The sequence below is a fragment of the Corvus moneduloides genome, chromosome 14 (assembly GCF_009650955.1).
Source record: "Corvus moneduloides isolate bCorMon1 chromosome 14, bCorMon1.pri, whole genome shotgun sequence".
Classification (NCBI taxonomy): Eukaryota; Metazoa; Chordata; class Aves; order Passeriformes; family Corvidae; genus Corvus; species Corvus moneduloides.
In genome coordinates, this window is record NC_045489.1 from 2,440,871 (window position 1) to 2,461,817 (window position 20,947).

Here is a 20,947-nt window from a genome sequence, read left to right on the forward strand (position 1 = left end):
GTTTGAACACAATAAGTCAACCAAAGAAGAATTTAAGAAACAACAAGCACAAAGCAGAAAACCCTATAAAAATCGATAATGTCAATACGTGTACTCCAAGAGAAGGATTCAGAGAAGCCGAATTCTTTATACATGGTCCCTGTGTAAGAAAGAGAGGCAATTCTTACTGCAGAATCCTCAAAAAAAAGGATTCAAAAAAACCCCCAAACCTGTCTGAAGCTGAAATGGCTATAGAGGAGATTCCAGGACACTTTTACATTATGAACAATATCAAATTACAAGAAGTAAACCACATTCATCTACCACTTCTAATGGAAGTCAAATAGAAAAATCACTCACAGCAGTGAACAACCATTGACTCAAAATCACTGAGCACTGGGAAGGGACAAATATGGTGCCAAATTTCTGGATACCAGGATAGATGTAGAGAAATAACTCGCCTGGAAGTCAGACTTCTATAGAAACCGTAAGGAAAAACAAATTAACAGGCATCTTGACAGCAATAATGTACTTTGAGACAGTCTACCTGCCTTCTCCTACAGGAAATTGCCCCTTACAAACACAAAAATTCTCCCCAAAGATCACATCTGTGCAGTTAAAGTGATCCAGTTAATAAAAGTTTATCTGTATTTCCAAAAGGCTTTCAACAGATTTCTCCATTGAGGCTTTGCAAGGAGCTGAGAAGCTGTGCCATAAGAGGGAACGTCAGGGATAAATGAAGGCTTAAAAGACGGGCAACAAAATGCAGGAATAACTGATCTGCCCTCCTGAAGGAGGGAGGTCACTAATGGTGTTCTGCAGGGAGGTGAGAACATTTACAGGCTGGAAAAGGGACTGAGATGTCAGGCAGGTGGGTGGCAGTTCAACAATAGAAAGTCACCTGAAGGAGCAAGGACAAAAAGCAGCCGTGAGGAGCAGCAGGAGGAGCTAGAGCAGCTGCACCCAGTGACAAACCCCACAATGTGTGCATGTTGGCTAAGCAGAGCAATCCTAACTTCTTATACAAACAAACCAGGCTCTGGGGTAACTATTTAAGTTGAGGACCAAGATGCTGGGGGTGTAATAAATAGTTCCATGAAAACACCAGCTCAGGATCAGTGTGAAAGACCAAGCAGAAGTGAATCATTTTATAACAAGATAAAACACCACAAGCAAACCTCGATTCATGGATATCTTGCTTTTTGCACCCATTTCTGATCCTTCACCTCAAAGAATAGGCTAGACCTGAAAAGGTTCCAAGGAGGGCCACAAGCATGATCAAAGCTGGGAAAAGGCTTCCTCTGAGAAATGATCAAGTGAGGGAAGACTCTTGTGTATCCTTTGGATGCAGCAGAGATCTGTGAGTGGCACAGAGGAGGTGGCTTTGGATCAGTTTGCCATCTTCTCCTCTTTGTCTCCTAACCGTGTCATAAAATTCACTGCCTTTCTGCAACAGATATCTCTATTGTATTTCTTTTTTTCTAATGCACAGAGGTGTTCTGGGGACTGGCACAAAGTGAAGGGAGAATTTCTGTATATTACAGGGCCTGATAGCAAAGACTAATGAAAAAGACACTTTATACAGCCACTTCTATTTTCTTCTAGTAACAATCCCTCTGAATAAAAGCTGGAAAAGAAAGTGATTAAATAAGTAAAAATGCCCTACAAATTTTTAGAAACACCTACACAGTGAGTGGGTAGCTCCTTCTGTGAGACTACTATTTACCCTATTCCAGGCTCTTTCCTCAGACATATGTTGTATTAAATTAATCTTAGAGAAAATATAACATCCCAGAAGACTGATCCAAGGCTCTTTTTGTCTTTCCAAAGCTCTTCCATTCATTTTTTTTGGCAAAGATCTTTCTAATGTGATTTTGAGACTTTATGTCAATGCAAGTGTTGAGGAGCTCATGGCAGGAAACTTACATTTTATAATAAATCTACTCCTAGATTCCATACTGTCTATTCACCATGTCAGCTGCTGCATCAGAAACAGAGCAGAATTGCAATGATACCACCCCAAGCTGATCTCCATTCTCTTGCTTTCCCAGGACATAACCTAAACAATCCCTCTCACTAATCCCTTTTATTCACAATGTGAATGTTGAACCCTCAGCACTGATCATAAAGAAAAAAAAAAGCAAATCAGAATAATTAACTTTACTAAACATAATTTCAAATTAAGATCAGTTTGGGGGTCTTGGACAGGGACTTTTCTTCTGGCAGGAGTATTCAGAAATTCTTACAAGAAAGTATTTCCTCTTCAGTAAGGGGAATCATGAGCAGCAAAAACATGCAGAAAGACATAGGGAAGTGCTAAGTAGGATATTCAAATTTCACACAGCCTATTTCTGTTAACACTTTTATTCAAATCTACTGCATGTGTAGTAATGAAGAAATGTATTATAGGCTTACCAATAGGATTCATAAAATCACAGAATAATTCAGGTTGGGAGGGACCTCTGGAGCTCCTGCAGCTCAGCCGTGCAGCAGAACAGGGTGAGAGGATCAGGCTGCCCAGCTGGGTCCTCAGTCTCTCCTAGGACAGAGATTCCACAACCCCTGTGACACCTCCTTCCAGGGTCTGACCACTCACATGGCAAAAAAAATTCTTGTATCTAACAGGAATATCCTTGGGTTTATTGTCTGCTGAGTCTCAGCTTTTTCCCATCTGCATTTCCAAGGAGACTCTGGCTCTCTCTGCTCTAGACCTTCCCATCAAGCAGCTGCTGACAGCAATAAAATCACCCATTTGTTTTCCCCTCCAAATGCTGAACAAACTGATTTCTCTGACTCTCCCAAAGACAGAATGAAGGCTACAATGGCCAAAGAACACCCATGACCACAATTAAGTGTCACTCCTTCAGGGTGATCCTTCTGTTTATGCGGGCTTGGATCCTTGATAAGGCTTTGTGATAGAAGCACAGTTCAGCCCAGCTTGTAAGGTACAGAACAAAGTTAAAATCAGAGAAAGAAGAACTGCCCAAAATTTCATATCTATTTGTTGCTATTGTGTGCCTGGAAGACACACCTGAGCTGAAGGAAACTCAGCTCAGGTGTTCTGGGGTATGCTCCAGGCCCTGCCTCCCACCCCACACCTCCCCATCTGAGCTCTCCCACACCTTCCTGGGCATCCCCATCACCCACCTGCCAGGTGGGCACCACTCACCTGCCAGGGCACAGCTCTCACAGCACCAGGAGCCCAGCTGGCCCTGCAGCCCCTTTTATTCAAGCCCCCCTCAGGAGTCACCCAGTGACCACAGCCAGCCAGTGACAGCCCACCCGGGGGCTGCAGAACCTCCTGGAAGCTCCCAGAAGCAACTGAAAGAGCAGCCTTGCTCTCAGGAAAGCAGACACGGTGAAAACACAGAACCAGAAGCAAACAAGTGACTAAATGAGCAAGTTCTGATTAGCTACAAATGAAAAATAATTCAGAGGGAGGGGCACGAGATGCTGGAACAGGAGCTGAGGAAGGCAAGCCCCACACAGCCTAATCAAACCTTAGCTCTGCCAAAGATGGTGGGATGGGCCAGATGGACTCTGGATGTTCCTTCTAACATAAAGCATCCTTTGTTTTATGCCAGTGCAAGCACACAGGTTCAGCAGGGCCACCTTCATCGGCAGCCAGACCTGAGCTCAATAACCCGAACGCATGGGATGGGGATGGGATGGGATGGGATGGGATGGGATGGGATGGGGTGGCTGTGAACAAGGCCCACTAGGGAGGCTGTAGTGGCTACAAACCACAACCTCACTGCCCCAGGGGAGGTACAGCTTGACGAGGCACTAAGAAAATGCTAAAGTGGGTACAGTGCTCCCTCCTGCATCTCTCTCAGGATCCAACCATTCGGAGCTTCAGCATCTGCTGAGCTGACATGGTTCCTATATTTAATAAAAACCAGAGGGTTCCTCTGAGGATTTGTTGTGTGTCCTCTTGAACACATTAAGCCCTAAGCAGTGTCAGCAGCTACGGCCAGGAATGCCAGACATGAACTGCAGCCTTCTGAAGAGTCACCTTTTCTGCCATGCTTTGAACTCTTTGCTCGTTTTGTTCTAGTTCTTTGATGGGCAATTAATTCCCCTTCACCTGTCAGACACCACTCATCATTTTCTAGTATTTTTCTAATATATTTCTAATCACTCCACTTTTGAGTTTACTGCCACTCTGCCCATGCCATTACAGAGTGACAGGACCCAAAGAACCTGTGGCTGCAGGCTGGATGTAGGTCCTGAATTGATTTAAGCTTGGTTGGAGAAACTTGTGCTTCAGCTGAGTCTGCTTATGAGGAAAGATCCCAGTTTTTCACTCTTCTGAAAGCCCCAAGACAGCTGCTCCTCATCTGGTCACCCAAGGAGCTGGGTGATGCTGCTCCTGAAAAATGAGCTGCATTGCCAGGTGTCACTGGCTTTTGAGTGTGGAACATCGCCTGCTGCCTGCTGCTGACGTGACAGATGTTGAGTGAGACTGAGGACAGCATCCATTCATGTGGGACCTGGCATATGAGAGCTCCCAGAACCAGAAATAGCTGTCCACCTCAACCCTGGGAGATAGAGGAGAAAAGAAATGAGTGAGGACAGGATAATGTCACCCTAATGACTCGTGCCATGTTGTACAGCTGGGCCAGTTAGATTTTATGACTGACTGATAAGACAGGAAAGTGAGATCTTTTTCCCCAGAATTGTCAATGCTTTTTGCTCTCTATATCATATTTAAACCATTTTTTACAAAGGATTTTTATTAGGTTTTGAATCCCTCCCAGATAACACAATCAGGATACACCAAACTCATCCTGAAAAGGGGGTTCTCTGCCAGGCAGCCCTTCCTTCATCCAGGCAGAGCTCCTTCTGTACAGCTGCCAGATTCAGCCTTATCAGAGATTAGATCGACGCTTGCCAGACACTGATCTCAAAATCAAAGCACACCAAGAGAGCATAGAACCGTAAAAAAATTGTAATTATTTGTCCAGAGGTGTTCTTGTATGAAAAATACACTACAAATAAAGAAAGTGATTAGTTTAATATTCAGCCTGAATATTCTGACAGGAAAAAGGTGGTGTGAAGGACATTAACAGCAGGGCAAGGCATACTCAGACTACTGAGGACAGGAAGAAAGGTGGTTAATCTTCAAAGTAACCATTAATTTTACTAACGAATAGTAAACACATTTTCTTGTGTAGAGAGAGATATATTAAATAAAATATATAAAATAAATTAAGAAAATACATAATTTCAATGCTGTAAGAGAAACCTTATTTATTTAGTACATGATTCAAGGTCCACTAAAGGCTGATGAAAATATTTTGGAAAGCTTCACTGGATATTGGTTCTGATTGCTCAGGTCCCAAAAATTCCAGCACCCAGCAAAACATATGAATAAGGAGTCAAGATTTAAATGGGATAATCTATATTTCACTCCAAGTTATACTCAGAAAATAATCTGGATAAAGAATGCTCCTAACCTTTTATCTACAGCGTTCTGCCAAGCCAATCATTCATCTCCCTGCCATGTTTGAAACAAGGAAATGTTTTGTCAGACAGCTCTCAAACAGCAGCAGAGGTTTTATCACAGGCTTGAAATGGAAAGTGATACTGCTGTTAAAATCTAGTCTTGCTAACATAAATCTCCTGACATTATTGAGGCTGCCCTTCCAGTGCATTGCAGCATGTTTTAGTAGATTTATGATGAATACATGTAGATGGAAAAACAAATGAGATTGAGGAGAAGATGCGACAAATACATTCTCTCTGCCTCTGCTTTGACCTGCTCACTCTGTATTGAAAACCAGCTTGTCTCTATGTGTATAAATATACAGATAGTACACCACTTATGGAGTTTATAGCTTAAAACAGTTTGTAAAGGCACCTCTGTAGGCATGTGAACATGATCAAAGTTGAGTAGAAAAATATAATTGCACTTAAGTGACTCTGTCTTACATTTCAATTAAATCTGATAGAAAGATCTCAGTGTGCACTTAATGTTCTTAGATTAATGCTAAGTTCTGAAGGAAACTGGCATATTCTCCAGGCAGAAGTCGCTTTTCTTCAAGATTATTGCAGATTTTTGCAATGTTTTTGAATCACAACCAGAAAAAAAATATCTTTATTCCAGAGACATGGCACATAAAGCTAATGGGAATATTGGTATTTGGAGACATTTTGTTCCTTCAGGATGGAACAAAAGGGGTTTGTGAATCCCATAGCTCCAGATTGTGGCTTTTCTCTAGGGAAAATACTGTCTGAGATGAAAAAATCCTCTTCCTTTTTACTCTTTTTTGTTACAACATACAGAGCACATTTGGTTTCAACAGATGGCCAGTGAATTCCATGGAAAAAACCCATTGATTCTAACAGGAATTGGATCAGGTTTGAGGTCTCAAACTTGCTACTTGATTTAAGCATTGATTTGGAATCTCTGGTAATAGGATCACGGGTCGAGGAATGCCTGCCAAATCTCAAATTCCAAATGGCAGTTGCAATTTCAAATCCTGTTCAGAAGTGTAGCACTTCCAAGTTATTTAAATTAAACATATCTGTGTGATTTATTGAGCAGCACAGAGGTTACATTGGTATTAGAATACAGAAAATATCAGCATTGGTTTCAGTCTCACATAAAGGCTGTTCCAAACTATTCCAGCAGCTCTCCAGCCCCAAGGAATGAGGACAGACACTGTGGGTGTGAAGCACCATACTGTTATTTTTTAGATTTTGAGATGTAATATGTGTCTTCTTGAAGATGTCTTTCTCCCCTCCTACCTGTCTTCTCCCTGAGAAAATTTTGTTTGTGAAATACTGGGAAATCAGGAATTTACTGAATGGGCAAAGGGAATTGAGAAGGGAGACAATTATCCCAAGGATTCAAGACTGGACCACAGAACCAGCAAGGAATAGAATCACAAACTCGATTCTCCTAGACTTGACTTTGCTTTACTTCTTTGTGAAGGATATCATTGCTTTTACCAATCTGACATTCCTAATTGTTTCTGGGCAGGTCTGTTTGAATCCAGGAGAATCTATTCAATAAAAGCATCTAAAGGAAATGACAACCTGAGCACGACCCAGAACTTGGGTCCCTTCCATTTGTAAGGACAAGATTTTGCAGATACATTGAGAAATGTGGCGCAGCTACTTTTGGGGGGTTATTTTTCCCAAAGAAAACTGCTGGGGAATGCAAATATCTGTGAGGGGTATGGTAGAAACACCACAGTGTGAAAAACAGGGTGCTGTAGTGAAAAATTCCTGAAGCAGTGCCAGAAACTTCATTGACATGAATGGATTGTAATAGGGAGGAAACAAATTCTGGCTGCAGGAGCTGCTCTTAATTAATTGCCTGAGATCTCATTCCTGTGTTGCCCTTGATGCTGCCACTCACCGGCTGGAAATGCTGCCAGCTCAGCAGTGCTCCCTTTCTCCCAACAAGTGGTGGCATTTCCCCTGTTCTTTGCACAGCTGCTCAGCGAGTGCCAGCCTGCAGCTCCCAGTAGCTGAGACATAACTCTGCTGCTCAGGAACAGAGTCCCACCTGCTTCCTTTGAAACATGGAACACCTGCCCCAACAACTGTTCTCATCAACATAAACATTACTTTAGGAGGCTGCTTAAAGGTAACAAAGTGCAGAAACCTGCCCTGGACCTTTTTGCCTTTGCAAGGTGGGCAAAATATTTACAGTGATTAAAAAGAAGAATAAAAATCCCATTTCCTGTTATGAAAACGGAGGAGTTAATGTGACTGGAAAGTCTTTTTGTTATGTTGTGAATATTCTGTTCACAATATTCAATTTGAGTACAAGTTGCACTGTTTGAGGTTCTCTGAATAATTCAGGTGCATTCATTTACTCTTGATTAGTGGATCAGGTTCTTCGAAAGGTAAGTATTTATTTTATTTTATGACATGTAGCATTAATAATGTATTACCTTTCTCACAGGCTGCTTTTAAAGAAAGCAATGAAAATTTGCAAGGAGACAACAGTTCTGAATAGATATTAAAGAACCATGGAGTCACTTAAGCTGTCATTTTGGAAATAGTCTGTTACAACTGCTATTTCTCAGGGAGGAAAAATGCAATCTCGATAATGCAGAAGAGTGAATAACCTGGGCTGAACAGATGATGCAACGACAGAGAATTACAGCACTGCTTTCTGAGCAATAAATGACAGTCAGACACTCGTATTCTCTGCATTCTCAGGGATGAGTATCTCTCTGGAGAAAATCTTCAGCTATTCTTATGCAGTAGCACAAGGATTATCAAATACTGTTGGAAAATTGCCGTGGGGAAAGGCCAAATAAAATTATTGGGACAAGTAGTAATGTTAGCAATGGCAAATGAAAAATAAATCACATCTGCAAAGTCTGAGGACTTTAAAGCTTGCATTCAGAGGAGATGGAAGCTCTGGAAGGGACAGCTGGACAGTGTAACTTAACCGTAAAAGTTATCATGTTAATAGAAATTTTAATGCTAATTTCATTCTATTACGGAATTCAACCCCTAAAACTTCATGACAGCTTTACAAACCAGGATGTGCTTTGTTGACAGTTTCCCTACTGACTACATTTCACTGAGCACTCAGCTTAACTGGTTTCTCTTAATTTCACTTGTTGATAATTACATTAAAATTAGAAAGGCTCAATTACTTTTGCTATCCTAATTTCTAGCACCACATTTAAATTACTCCAGAATGCAAGTGCCCTTAAATAGAAATTGAGAGGTACATCTGTTTCCATTTTTGCTAAAATAGTTTTATTTGTTGCTGAAATTGTGATAGTTGCATGGAAAGGCCAGGAGGGAACAAACTGCCACAGTATTCAAAGATATTACCCAGAATTTATGATATTCTCCATCTTTTTTTACCTCTGCTTCTTAAGGACAGAAGTGTGGGATGCAACGCTGGTTTGTACAAATCATCTCTGTCAGTGTTATTTCAACACATATTATTTTCCATTGTAATAGTACTACTATAAATCAGCAAACTTCAGGAGTAAAATGCAATTTTACTACACCATCTACTGTGATAAACACCCAGCTTTTTTTCTTTTTTAATTTAAATAAACAAGGTTACAAGAACCTTGATTAATTCAGCTCTTTTATCAAGCAATATAGTTAAAATCTACTTATGTAAAACTTCTTAGACTTATGCTGAATAGCCAAAGCCTCTCTAGAGGGTCAGCATTCAATTGATCACTTAATTTTAAACCCTTTATGGTAACTGAAAGTTATGGAATCAATAGTCACAAACTCAGCCTGTTTAAATTAGTGTTCATAAACTGAGCGAAAATGGGCACATTCCTGTGCAGAATAATCTGTGAGCCCTTGGTTATTACAGCTGCCACAGACTCCACTTTAGAAAATGCCAAATCAAGTTATAAAGTCTGCATGAACTACAACAGGAATATGTAACTTTATCAAGTACCTGCACTTCAAGGTAAGAAGTGTAATGTAGCTGTATAAAAGAATAATTTTCCTACTCTGGAGATGAACTTTCTGCACCACAGAAAGTGGTGCTGAAACCCCAAGTAGAAGTTCTTTGAATTTATATCTATTCTTATGATATTTTCATGTCACACCTGGTCTGTGAAGGTAGCTATGGCTGAGCAACTAAAGATTTGGGGAAAATTCCTTCAGAAGGTGGATAACTCACAGTAAGAAAATTTTGGGGTAGTTAAAAAGGTTTAGGATACAAAGAATAAAGTTGAGGGAAAATGATTTAGAGATATAAAAAAATACAGAGTGCACATTTACTTTACTGTGCATATTTATGCCCAGCTGAGCTGAGAACCAGGTAAATGTAACTCTGACATTATTTCTTTCATACCAACACCCAGACTTTTACTGTCTGTGCACATTTCCCATCTTAAACTTATATCTCAGGTTATTTATCCTTGAAGAATTGGCTTGGAGAACACTACTAAAGAAGTTTTTTGGACTAAAATCCTCATTGCATCTGCCACAAACTCCCTACCTCTGGTATAACTACAGCTGGTGTTACTTTAATTAAGTTTTTGCCAACCACAGCCAAATATGACCTTATCTAATAGGTGTTTCTGGCAATCTCATGAGCTGAGAGCCTTTCTGGGAAGCAGAAATTTGCCAAATTTGGCAACAAATCCCAATTTTAGTGCCACGTGCTGCAGCATGTGAGACAGACCCGTTGAATAAGGCAGCTGCTATAGAGCTACAGGCTTTTGGCAGCTCATTCCTGACCATGTGGAGAACATGTAGTGTTGACACAGTCCAGCAAGTAATGAATTAATAATTAGCAAAAAAAAAGTTAAAACTAATGGTGCAGAGTTTGTCCAAGTAAACTTGGGAAACTCCAGTGAGAAGGAGTTTGAGATGTGCCCAGAAGGAGCTGCTGGATACCGAAAGGATCTAATGGAAAACTGGATTTTAGTACTTTTCCTGTTAAAAATGGCACTGTCAGAGCTGTGCTGCTGTGCAGTGTGGATGATGGTATTCCAAGAGATTCCCAGGCTAAGGAGACTTGGTGACACCACCTGGGTCAGTCCAACATGACTTCCTCACTGCAGGGCTCTTCCTCTGCATGTGACCTCTGTCCAGGTGACAAATGATGCTGTGGGAAAGCAATTTCATTGACATAACACTTTTCTTGCCTTCTTGAAGCCACAGCTGGCTCAAATTTAAGCAGTTAGCAAGCAGGTAAACTCATAAAAATACATTTTCCCACTTCAGAAGAGCTTGCTTTATTTCCTGGAGAGTCAAGACCATGTACTGATTTCCCGGCATGAAGGCAATACTTCTTGCAGATTTCTTTTTCCCTCTTGCTATTTCCCCTGCACAAAGAGAAAGATTATTTAATATTTTTGTTTGGTTCCTCTATGGTACAGGTGCACATGCCCAAGCACAGTGGGCTTTCCAAATGCCACAGAACAGAGAGTGATGTGCCAGCACAGCACTGAGCAAAGGGGTGAAGAAAGGGAAGTGGCAACCCAGCAACTGCACTCAGCTTCTTAAACAGATTCTGTTTCTCACCATGGGAGCACACTTCTCTGCTCGGCTGCCTCTTGTGCTAGTTAAGCAAAACTTGCCACAGAAAACAAAAATATTTGCCAATTTGGCTTTAGCACAAATCCTATTCTTTGTTCTTTTGCACACATCAAATGTCAGCCTCTTGCACCCCTCTGACAGGAACCTGGCACGAGCACAAAACACACCCAGGTGCATCCTGGCAGGAAAACCATCCTGAGAGGGGAGGTCGTGCTTGCTGGAGAAGAGGGGTTGGGCTTCTCACGTTTGGTATTCACTCATCACACTCCTTTTCATCCTTAGAATAGAAACCTTTATGCAAATACTGGGTTTGGATTCATTTGATTTTAGCCATCTAAAAGGCAGATGTGTAATCTCACTTTTCCAGCTTCTCTCCATCCTCAGGTGGACACGTGCAGATTCTGAAATTTTACAAGTGAAGGAATTACCCCTGCAGGTTCCTTTCCCCCCACCCCCAGCTTAGGGATGCTTTAGACAATGAACTTTGACAAAAAAGCTCCCTAAAATTACGGGTGACGTAGCTGTCCTTGGGTCTTGTGTCTAATTAGAAGCGCAGAGATTTTTTTTCTCCCAATTTGTAATAGGCAAATGTGTATTTATTTATTTGTTTGTTTGTGTTCAGCCTGCTGGGTAGATTTACTTTCATTGTAATTAGATTCAGGTACTCACATCAGATGTTCTAAAAAAGAGTAAACACTAAGATTCCTGAATTTTCATTACATCTCTTATATTCAATGAATCATTTATATGCAAATTTACTCAAATTTTACAGCATAAATCTTCAATATTAGTGTTTTTCTAGTCCTTTCTTTGAATTTTAGTGGCATATTTTGAGGGAATTTCAGACAAGCTCTGCCAAAACAGTAATAGGCTTCAATAACTGCCTTTTGTAGACTGAAGTGACAGCTTTGGGGTTGGAAAATTTTATCTTTTCTTAAATATTCAGTAGTTTTACACTGACAAGAAACACATTGTTGAGTCAATAGGCTGAAATCTGATAAAAAGCATTTAAAAACCCAAGTAGATTGAATGCGTGCAATCATTGCAGGAGAGTGACTCCAGCTAACAAAAAGGCTCAATCTTACCCTGCCTCACGGTGACAATTTTGCTTTATAGGGAAGGAGCTGTGCAGCACATTATCTGCAGCCCATAAGCTGCAAATGTGACCCTTTAGATTATTTTTTCCTGCATTTAAAACGCTTGTTTAGAACTTCAGAGACTTGTTTTCTTTGCCAATTTCCCCCGAATCACTTTTATGAGCCAGTCAGCTCAGACAGTCTTTACTTCTCAGATGTCAAGGCCTTGCACTACATTTCCTGCATTACCAGGCAGGCACGGTGCTAAATGTCTCTGCTGCAATTAAAATGAACAAACATCAGCTTGGATCTGCCAAGACAGGAAACTCTGACTTTGTGCACACCTCCACAAAGTGATGAATATTTCTAGATTATATATCATAATTAGTGTGACACCCAGTGCTGGCATTTGTCTCTCATACAGAGATGAGCTTTGAAAACAATGATAATTAAATTTGGAATGTCTGTGTTTATAGGTAGATTGACTATATATCTTTCTTTTTTCATCGAATTTCAGTTTTTAAACCATTCTGCTCCATGCTGGTCTCTCCAGTTTGAATCACTTGAAAGCATTTGCTTTTGCACAGCAACAGCAAGAGCCCCTTTATATTTTCTAGAAATGAGCCTGTAAGATTTCCTGGGGAAAGAGTCTTTTTAAATAGGCCTCAAAGTATTCCAAGTAGGTCTCCTTTGTCATTACAGGCCTTGATTATATTGATTTTAACAGATATTTCTATGCAAACCTAAAATTTCACATATCTATAAAATGCTAATGAACAAAATTAGCATTGCACTGCAGGTCTGCAGACAGCCCAGTGAATCTGTTAGCTGGAAAATTGCTCATTTTTCCTGCTTGCCTGTGTCTTTAGAGGTTTTTTTCCGAAAATATTCACCTTTCCCCCCACCTACTCACCCCTCTTATAATCACTTCATTTTTCAGACTGATTTTAACTTCCCTCTGTACACAGAAGCCTGATCTACACAGCAGAGAAGAAAAACCCCGCATCCTTTATAGAACAGCTGACATTTGGAAAGTTTAGACAATCTTTGGGTACAGTCTTTTATCATCTCTGGTAACTAAACAACTACTCAAGCTAAGCACAGGTTAAAAGCGATTTCTCTTCGTTTAATCTCATTATGTTAATCAACTCTTTTACTACATGCACAACAGCTGCAGTGGCAATGAATAACTTCATTTCAGTGCCTTATAAAATGTCCTTTTTTCTTTGCACATCCTACTCATCTGCTCTAGAACACATCACAGCTGGTGGCTTACAGCTGTGGGTTAAAATCTAGTACAGAGCTCCCAGGCACCTCATTTATCTGTCTCCTGGATGGATGTACACAGTAACTTCCCTTTTTATAAACACAGACTTCTCAATCCTAGTGGAGAAAAAGAGTGAGAAGAGGTAGCACCAATTCCACAGTGAAAAGCAGACTGCATGGACTTAAGGACTTTAGCTTCTGCTTTGAATGAAATATGAAGACAGAGCTGTCACATCCTAAACACATCTACTGTTAGAACTTCAGCTGTAAGCATTAAACGAGCACCAACAAAAGACATCTAAATCATGAAAATAGTAAAAATAAAAGTGGAACTATATTACTAGTCTCACTGTAGCTATCAGACATGCCATACTTTCATACTGGAATGTGGATGCAAGGAAGAAGACACAAAGGATACATCTTGGAGGAATACTTAGTTGTGAGTAGAGCCCACAAGTACCTTCTTAAAACACGACTTTCACGACCACTGAAGGCAGGAGAGCTGTTTTCTGTTTGCTGCAGGAAGCACCTTCTTGCTCGTTTCCTTTTCTGCTTGGTACGTGGCACTTCTAAGGAGGAGCACACTCACTGCTGCTCCAAGGACAGCTCTGCCCTAAGGCCACACCTGGAAAAACCCGAGGAAAAGGCAAGAATGCTAAAAGATCATAGGGGCAGCACATCTCCAGAACTGCCTGCTGCTGGTAAACAAATGTTCTTTGTAAAATAAATCCACGTGCACGTTCTACCAAGCCTTTACCTCAGCCCGAATTATCTAACAGGGGTTGGAGCCCATCCTACAGGTAAGAGGGGTTTTTGGAACACTGCACCAGTGCTGAAGGGCTTTGGTGAAAATATTGCACTTTGTAGGGCTCCCCAGCAAATCCCTGGGATTCAGGAATTTCCACCTTGCCAGAGCAGGGCTCCAGGTGCTGCTCCTGGTGTCTGCAGGGAGGAAAGAAAACAATGGCTCCCAGGGAACACAATTTCTGCAATTCCCCTGCAGCTCTGCACAGTGACACAACTCTGCACTTGTTCAGGTACTACACATTTCTACCTTACTCTGTTCTTGTTTTCCCAGATCTCTGTGAAATTCCACACTTTCCTTGCCTCCCAAGGTGGCCCTGCAAAATATTGTGAGCTCCATCCAAACCAGGGAAACCTCCAGCTCCAGAAATTTTCATCAATCTTCTTAATTTGGAGGCTGGATATATTAACTAGCCTAGCAACTGATGTGTCAGCAGTTACTGGCAGTAGGGGAATATACTTGTGCACAGTTTTGATGCCAAAATAAGTAATATTTTCCTGCTTGAAAGGGTCCTGCAGACAAGAAAGCTACTCTTGCAAAGCCGTAACTACATCAAATAAGATATTATTGCCTTAGTGTCAGGCCAACAAGAGTTGCTCTTTAAATATGGACTAAAATAAGACAGAAAAATGCATAAAATGTTGTTTCATTAGTTCCTCGTTTGATGGTTATTTCTTTATATCACATGCATGGTGAGAGGATAATCCCTTTAGCTCAACAACAACTCATTAACCATGTTCTCTCAATTAGAAATAGCTTATTTTCTAACAAAGCAAACACCATAAACACTCCTGCCTCCAGCTCATAATGATTTTCTATAAGTAAATGTATCAGAGGCACAGTACAAGGAGGGAGCTTGGTACAAAGAGAAGTGACACAGAAATGGAAGATTTTTCTGATCATATAAAGCTCAATTGCTGTACACATTGTGTGTGAATATTTTAATGCTTACCAGAAGCCTGCTACTCAGGTGCATGAAGCAACTGCAAACAAAGTTACATTTTCTTGACTTTCTGGCAGTTTGGGGCTTCCTAGCAAAAGGAAATTTGGAAAGGTGAAAATGGGAGAAAAGCACAGCTGGGGAAATACTTTTAGACAACTTATGCTTCAGAAACCCAAAGAAAACAGTGCAAAGGAGAAAACTGCTTTTGTGGATCTAGTTTATTAATAAGCATTGTAATTAACAAGACAACATGCTGTACAGAAACCTGAAATAGAACTACTGCAAATTTACTGGACTTTAAATGCTGCTGGACTGTAGCATATGATGTCCAGCTGCATTACTTGTAGTGTGGTTAGGGCTGTTTCAATACACAGACATACACTGCTCACTCTCAGATCCTGTAGTATGCCATAGAGCAGGGAGATTTCCCAGAAATACAAACTCAAATATTTACAAGAAATCGTCAATCTCTTTCTTCACTAGGGATAACATAAGTTATACACAATTTTCCTATGTATACCAAATAAAATCTTTGCCTTCAACTTTACTTTGTGTCTGCACAAACCAATTCCTTCCCGTTTATTTACCCAGCTAAATGAGGGTAGCAAGCTGCAGTGTGATCATTTAATTGCTTATCATTGATTAAGGGTCGGTATTAAACCTGCAAAAGGAAAACATGAGAAATCAAATAAAACCAAGCCTAAATTTTCCAACTTTAAAGACTTTGTCAGCTTGACTCAAACGACCTTGAGCTCCTCAGCCATTACCAATGGAAACATTTAGGTGTCTGCCTTTGGCTCGACCATGTGGGAAGCAGGGGGGTAGTGGTGGTTTGGGCTGATGGAGTTCCCTGTGGACCACAGCTTGGTCAGGATACAACAGAGCCAAGTTCCCCTTCTCTGACAAAAATCCCCAGCAGATCCAGGCGCACCAGGGTCAAGGATGCAAAGGGACTGCTCTGCTCCAGCCAGAGTCCTGGCTGGGCTCAACACCACAGAACCGATGCTGTGTCGAGCTGCCTCGTGCTAACTTTCATAAATCCTCAGGCCCTATTAGCACGGGCTCATTGCCATGCTAATTAGCTAAATGACCTGCATCTGGCCAGCTCCTGGCCCGGGGAGAGCAGGTGCTCTGCAGTCTCTGTCTGGCCAGGCAGACAGGCCTAATTATTCTTTAGAATTAAGTTACACTTCAGAATACAGCACAGCTCAGGAAAACAAAGAAACAGCATCTTTTACTTCAAACATTTTGACTCGATTCTTTCTTTTAACTGTTTTTTGGGGTTTTTTTTCCATTTGTTTGTTTTTTATTTTAGCAGTGACTGCTTTACAATGCAGAAATAATCCTTTTTGCCAGTGCTACCCATAACTTTGATGCTCAGGAGTGCAACAAGCATGAGTTAGAGGGGGAAATAATCTAGACTAGACTGTGTGACACATCACTTTGAAGGCAAAGGTTTTCCTTTATTGTTACACCGTATGGAACAAATCTAATCATGTAACTAGCATTTTACTGTATATTGTATATAGAATTGTTTTCTCCACAAATCCACACAAGTAAGATAAAATAAGTTAAATGACTAAAAAATAAAAAAAAATTACACAAAAATATACAGTCTATGTACTAGATAAATTATTTATATATATGGCAAGATGTGTAACGAGTCTCTAGTAACATCATTCCTCTGGATACTGACATGCTACTCAGAAATGTCGCCTCAAAGGTGTATTTTTATATATTATATACATAATATATAAAAACGAGGTAACAATTTATCTCCTGATACAATGTGTATTTACAATTAATTGTTCTGCATCTTGTTGACTGAATTTTAGAATATCAAACACATTTTCATGGATATAATGTTTAATATTTCTTATATCAGACTCATCTTTATAATGCATTTTGTTTAAGTATTTTTTTATTGTTGTTTGGTTTGGGTGTTTTGTTGGGTTTTTGTTTATTTGTTTTCAAGGGAAGGGGGATGGGTAAGTGCTTCTCCACCTTAGGGGAAAAAAACTAAAGGAGCCCCTAAACATTTAAATAAAGCAAAGTTTGTTGGGGTTTTTTCCCCTACCAGTGAAAAAACCCCACCAATTCTGGATCCTTCACTTTTTCCTATAAAATATAAAAATCCTAATATTGTAGAAATTTATTCCTTGCCAGAAAATTTCAGCAACAATTTTCATCCCCAAAAGAACTGTTGCAGGCAAAATAAAAAAAAAAAAAAAAAGGAGAGTTTTCCAATGGAGACGCCAATTCCTTAAACATTGGGTATAGCAGTGCTCTGTAATAAAAACTAAAGACCTCTGCTTACAATAGGAAGGCATTACTGTCAGCATTATTCTCAATTTGCACAATTAGGATGTTTGGTAAATCTGTGTAAACTACAGATAAGCTTAGTTTTTGCATATCCCTGAAAAGAACTGCCGAATTCTCTCCTCGTGATGCCTCCAAAGCAAACAACAAAGGGCTTTGTATACATTAGGTATGAATTAATTTGTCAACTTTTTAATTGTCCTGGAATTAGAAATGAGGTGTCTCAGCAATTGTGTGTCAGTACCCAAAGGATTATAATTTTTTTTCCAGGATTTACATGCAACTGGAAGCCAATGTGCCACATCTTTTCTAAATGTTATTGAAAACTACTTAAAAAACCAAAAGAAAGCAAAAGAAGTACATCATTAGATAATCTGATGTCCATTAATCAAACCCTATCAGTAGGTTAAAAGTGAAGTTTTTTTTTTTTTTTTTTTTTTTTATTTTGCACATAAAATCTAAATGTGGTTGGAATAGATTTACAGTGGGGACAGCAATATATAAAGCTACTTATACCTGCTGGGCACATAAGAGAAGCTCTTTTAGCATTCATTGGAAACCCTCAACAACTTGAACTTCTGTAAATTTTACAAGCAGCTAATATTACAGCATTTTTACACACAGTTTTGTTTATAAATTACAGATTTAAGTTACATTATGAAGCCTACATAGAGTTCTACCCATAGGAAATATTCACACACTGTTTTTCCCTCCATACAACTTCGATTGTCTCACTTAATGTAGCAATAAAACAAAAAAGGTTTGCATTTTCTTAAAGGAAAAAAATTCTTGGCATGTACATACTGCAAATGATGAAATGGCTAAAGACCAACAAAGTATGAGAAGGAAATACTAGAAGGAAAATACGTTTTTTTCATCTAAGAAAGGAATCTCCTTTCCATCCACTGTGGAATTTACCAAGAGAATATATTCTCCAGCACACAGAACACGGAAAAAAATCCTTCCTCTTTAAAGAGAATCACCTTGAGACTTTCTCAAATAATATGATTAATTTGTGTTTATATTTATCCAACTTCCATTACCTAGATCCTTCTTTCTTTGCTGAGCACTATCAGTCATTCTCTAACAACTAATCCACAATGACAAGTACTTCTTAATCTCACAGGTTTGTGATGAAGTAACTAATATTATAGTTAAACTTTTACTGAATACTTACAAGAGGTGAATATAGCTGTAAAAAAAGCCGTACACATCACTATAATATTCTTTAAAACACCGGTAGCTTGCAGCCACGACATCACATCAGCCAAAAAAACTACCCCACTTCCTACTGTTTTCAGCAGTGCCCATGTAATTTTCAACTAACAGGAACAGTAGCCAAAGCAAGCTCTGCAAGATGAAAAAAAAACTAAAGAGAAATAGACTTATGGCTTGAAAAACATAATAAGTAGAATATTGTTCCTTCAATTATTATAGAAAGGAAAATCTTGGAAATTAAAAAAATTGAGTTGTTTATTATTTTTTTCCAGTTTTGATCTTGCATATCCTCTTATTGTCGTGTTGTTTATTTCACACAGAAAAGCCTAGTTGAGATCTTTCTATTTCATCTATCACATTCTTTCAGAGAATAAATACCTATACATTGAGCCAATAAAAATTAAAATAAAAATCAGTTGTCACATACATTTTCCTTCTTAATTATATAAAAGATAAATTTTGGTGGGAAGATATACCATCCTTCTAAAGAATTAGATTTTAGGATCTTATTAATTCTATTATGTCAAGTAATCAAATGAGAATTGCTCACTTGATCTCTAATGCTAAGCAAATGGAAGATGAAATCTATGAATATGCTATAAATTATAACAACAAAGAAAAATTTGAGTAAGCTATTTTTAGACTGCAATATTCCCCAAACCGTACTAAGGAATTGCCTTCAATGGGAGGAAGAACTGCTGGCAGATACTTGCACTACATGGCCCATGTAAGAAAATGAACAGGATTTTGTTTTCCTTCTGATTGTTTCTGGGTTGTGGGTTCTCTTCCCCATTTTCTGGATTTTACCAAGAACTATGGTAAACACCTTTCAACCAGGTAATAAGGATTTAGATTTTCTGTTTCAGATTTAGGATTCTATATACACAAATATTCACAAGCCTAACAAGTTTGTACGCGCCCGAGCAACGGCGTTAGGCCGTGACTATACACAGTCACTCTTAAAGCCTCGAATTAGGGATTTGTCAGCTACGCATCTACAGCTGGTGCTCGTGTATAAACGTGGTGTTGCTCCCAGGCCCCGGTGCCTGGTGGGACGCGGCGAAGCTTGCCAGAGGAATGACCTTGACGGGATCCTCGCTGGCGCAATGTCTTTCGCAGGTGTTGTAGAACTGGGGCCTGGGCCCCCCCTGGCCTTTGTCACTGTCGTCCTTTGGCAGGGGCCTCCCAAGAGTGTGCCGTCCCTCAGGTCTGGCTCCTCGGCCCCAGCCTTGCTGGAAGCCAAACGATGGCAAAGAGGTGTTGGGCTGCTGGAACTGCGTCAGAGCCGGCGGCATCCAGCAGTTGTCGGAGTGGCCGAGGATCAGACACTCCTGCGTGCAGTTTTCAGAGGCTTCGGCCAGAGCTTTCTGCAGATTCACTTCGATAGCTGGGAGGATGGAAAAAGACAAGACATTTGTCAGAGTTTTGAGGACAGATGCACAGAGGGAATCAAGGTCAACAAAGCGATCGCCACCCTACAGTGATGGCCACAGCTTGGGAAGAAAAGACTTCTAGGTTTAGAGCTTCAGTGAAGGTTCAGATGTTGGGGCCCACAGTGTTGTCACAGTTCACCTTTAAGGAGCTGTTGATACCACCATTTCAGCTCTATAACAAGCCCTGCTACATGCCATTTCCTAGAATCATACAATGGCTCAGGTTGGAAAACACTTCTACGATCAGAGAGTTAAACCATTAACCCAGCACCACCCTGTTCACCACTAAACGACATCCCCAAGACCCACATCCACCCGCCTTTCGAACTCTTCCAGGGATGGTGAATCCACCACCTCCCTGAGCAGCCTGTTCCAATGCTTGATGACCCCTTCAGTGAAGAAATTTTTTTCCTAATGTCCAATCTAATCCTCCTCTGGCATAACTTGACCATGTCCTCTGGACCAGACACTTACCTAAAATAACATTTTCACTTTTGGAAACTGTTATTGCTGTAATACAGCTAAAAACTTTATAATAATTTAATGCCATTGCTCTAGATATTTGCATAGAACTACTTGGAAAAAAAAAAAAACCAAATTCTTATTTTTTTAATGTTCTCTTAAAACTGGATTTTTTAATTGTTTTGCTTTGCTTAAGGCAAAAAACCCTAAATTGGGCACTAGCCAAAGATGGTCCATTGGCTTCAAAGATGCACTCAAGAGCTATAACAATGAAAGAGCATAACAGGTATTTTAAAGATAATTGATTTCTCCATGCATTCGATACTGGCAATCTTGAAAAATCAAAGGGTAGTAGCAAAAGAAGATGTAACCTCTACAGTTTGCTAGTAATCGAACCAGATTGCTTCAGTAGATGCAAGGTTTGTGCCCTTGAAAAAAGATTATAGAA

General features: G+C 40.0%; 1 protein-coding gene across 2 annotated transcripts in view; it reads right to left on the reverse strand.

Moving 5' to 3' along the window:
• Positions 1–15,267: 15,267 nt before the first annotated feature.
• The window catches only part of PCDH11X (protocadherin 11 X-linked), a 438,322-nt gene continuing 432,642 nt past the window's right edge, over positions 15,268–20,947 (reverse strand). For both annotated transcript variants that reach the window (XM_032123757.1, XM_032123756.1), the window contains one exon: positions 15,268–19,991. In XM_032123757.1, the coding sequence (XP_031979648.1) occupies positions 19,600–19,991 (392 nt within the window). In that variant the 3' untranslated portion in view covers positions 15,268–19,599. The remainder of the gene's footprint in view (positions 19,992–20,947) is intronic.